Consider the following 2,931-nt stretch of genomic DNA (forward strand, 5'->3'; position numbering starts at 1 on the left):
TGCATGTGTGTGTTTGAATACATGATGATTAAATCCTCACACTGCTACCTGCTGATGTCACACACACACACACTCACCAGAGGGCACGGTGTGTGTGTGTGTGTGTGCGTGTGTGTATGCGTGTGTGTGTGTGTGTGTGTGTGTGGACAGTGACCAGGTGAACACGGGACACTTTTTGCAGCGTGCGGGCTATAAAGAGAGGGAGTGTCGCTCTGGTTAACACTGAGGAGAGAGACTCTACGCGCAGACAGACAGCAGCACGGCAGCGCGCAGGGTAACACGATTAGCGCTCTATTAGGTCCAACACTGCGCTCTATAGATGCAGCACAGGGATCACTGTGAGGGGAGAGAGAGGAGACACGGAGGGGACACTTCACGCTTTATCCGCCACATGGATCTGCTTTGCTTCTTATTGATCTGCTCCCAGAAGTTCCACACTGCCTACTGTCTGAATGTCCGTGCGTCTCTGGCACCGGAGAGGCTGTGTCACCGGCTTCAGGTAAGACCATTCTGCACTTTGAGCCTTTTTGTTCTCAGTAATATTCAGGGAAGAGAGCCGATGTGAAAGCTTGAAGTTATTCAAATTGTAATCATACATGAGATAATGATGGAGAGCAGAAAGTAGCATTGAAGGTTTCTGATTATTCCTCTTGCTGCCTCATGTTTTCAGATGAACTGATAGAAAAGATAAGAGCGTATCTTGGAGGAGCCGTTCATGATGAAAGAGAAAAATCCGGGAAAGCCTCAGAGGGCTGATTCACTCGCTTCCTTTCTCCTCCCTGCTGTGAGCTGCTAGCTCCTCTCTTCCGGGGGATGATATTTGTTAACCTCAGGTGAACTCAAACAGAAAGTGGGCCAATCTGCTCTGATGGGGTTTGACAACCACACCAACCGGACTCTTCCAGGCGCGGCCGCTTACAGCCTGCAGGTCTCGCTGCCGCTCACCGTGCTGGTGGGAATAATGATCCTGCTCACTGTGTTTGGGAACGTGCTGGTGGTCATCGCTGTGTTTACAAGCCGGGCCCTCAGGGCTCCGCAGAACTTATTCTTGGTGTCTCTGGCATCAGCGGACATCTTGGTGGCGACCCTGGTGATGCCTTTTTCTTTAGCCAATGAGCTGATGGGATACTGGTACTTTGGCGAGGTGTGGTGTGAGATCTATCTGGCTCTTGATGTTCTTTTCTGCACCGCCTCCATCGCTCACCTGTGTGCCATCAGCCTGGACCGCTACTGGTCCATCACACAGGCCATCCAGTACAACCTGAAGAGGACTCCAAGACGCATCAAGTGCATCATCTTCATCGTGTGGATCATCGCGGCGGTGATCTCCTTCCCGCCTCTGATCACCATGGAGAAGGAGCAGAACAGCGAGGAGGAGCCTGTGTGTAAGATTAACAACGACAAGTGGTACGTAATCTCCTCCTGCATCGGCTCCTTCTTCCTCCCCTGCCTCATCATGGTGCTCGTTTATGTGCGGATCTACCAGATCGCCAAAAAGAGGACACGGGCGCCACCGGGGGACAGGAAGCGGAAGGAGAGCCCAAAGACAGTGACTACTGCAAACCGGAAGGAGAACGGCATAGGCGCTGGTGACGCAGAGAAGCTGAATGGCGAGCGGGACATTGAGCTGAGGGAGGAAGCGGGAGGAGAAGGAGGAGCAGAGGAGGAGAAGGGCGAGGTGAACGGGATGGATCTGGATGATTCGTCCTCCTCGGACCACAAAGTGACTCCTTGCTCCATCAAAAAGAAATCCACAAAGGAGAAAACTAAACTGAGCCAAATCAAACCGGGGAACTGTGACGTCCAAAAGCGCGAGCCGAGCACGAAGGGCAGCCGCTGGAAGGGCCGGCAGAACCGCGAGAAGCGCTTCACCTTCGTCCTGGCCGTGGTCATTGGAGTGTTTGTGGTTTGCTGGTTCCCCTTTTTCTTTACCTACATGCTGATGACGCTGTGTGACTCCTGCCCCGTGCCCGACACGCTGTTCAAGTTCTTCTTCTGGTTCGGCTACTGCAACAGTGCGCTGAACCCCATCATCTACACCATCTTCAACAACGACTTCAGGAGGTCGTTCAAAAAGATACTGTGCAGGAGGGACGCTCGAGGATACGTATGATGGACTCCATCTTTGTGTACATACTTTGTTTGTTTTTTTAACATCAACTGTGAAGTACATCGACCATCATGCATGAGCTTTTTATCGCTCAGGGTGTAACTGCTTGGAGAGGATGAGCTTTACGTGCAGCATCTTTTCAAAAACATCCACCACCAAGGCTTCAACACACACACACACACACACACACACACACACACACACACACACACACACACACACACACACACACACAGAGGTCTAAACAGCAGAGCAGCACATCGAACCATGTTTTTATTGTAAATGTTACTTTTTATTTTTTATTTTTTATAAATGAACCTACATAGTTAAGTCATGATATGTGTTGTACTTAATAGCTGTGTGTTGTACAAAACTGTCTGGATATTTGTCTCTATTTTTGTTGTTATGGATTCAGTATTGTGCCATTTCTATGATATTATATGATGACGATGATGGAAACTAAAGGAAAAATGGTGGCTCTTGAAACAATAAAAAAACATTTCTTTATTGATCTCAAGGCTCTGCAGCACGTTAAAGCATCAGGCCTGTGACGTTATGTCATCTGTGTCAGACACACACACCCACACACACACACACACACACAAAGACATTCACAATACAGGCAGGAAGTGCAGGTAAAGGTAACAGCTGAGTGAGACTGCTGTCAGACAGTGATCTGGTGTTTACAGAGAGGTTGCTGTAAATTCTGGACTAGTCCTCGTGTTTCTGCTTCAACCAGAAAATGCAAATTCAGCACTGACGTAGAGCTCACCTCTTAACGAGTCAGGATGATAAACGAGCAAATGTTGGACCCTGTGAGT

At 49.2% G+C, this 2,931-nt stretch overlaps 1 protein-coding gene across 1 annotated transcript; it reads left to right on the forward strand.

The window, feature by feature from the left end:
* Nucleotides 1-224: 224 nt before the first annotated feature.
* On the forward strand, nt 225-2,622 carry adra2a (adrenoceptor alpha 2A). Its single transcript, XM_034688378.1, has 2 exons — nt 225-499; nt 671-2,622. Exon 2 carries the CDS (start codon nt 869-871, stop codon nt 2,111-2,113), a length of 1,245 nt encoding a protein of 414 aa, XP_034544269.1. The 5' UTR covers nt 225-499; nt 671-868; the 3' UTR covers nt 2,114-2,622.
* Nucleotides 2,623-2,931: the final 309 nt, after the last annotated feature.

The sequence above is a fragment of the Notolabrus celidotus genome, chromosome 7 (assembly GCF_009762535.1).
Source record: "Notolabrus celidotus isolate fNotCel1 chromosome 7, fNotCel1.pri, whole genome shotgun sequence".
Taxonomy (NCBI): domain Eukaryota; kingdom Metazoa; phylum Chordata; class Actinopteri; order Labriformes; family Labridae; genus Notolabrus; species Notolabrus celidotus.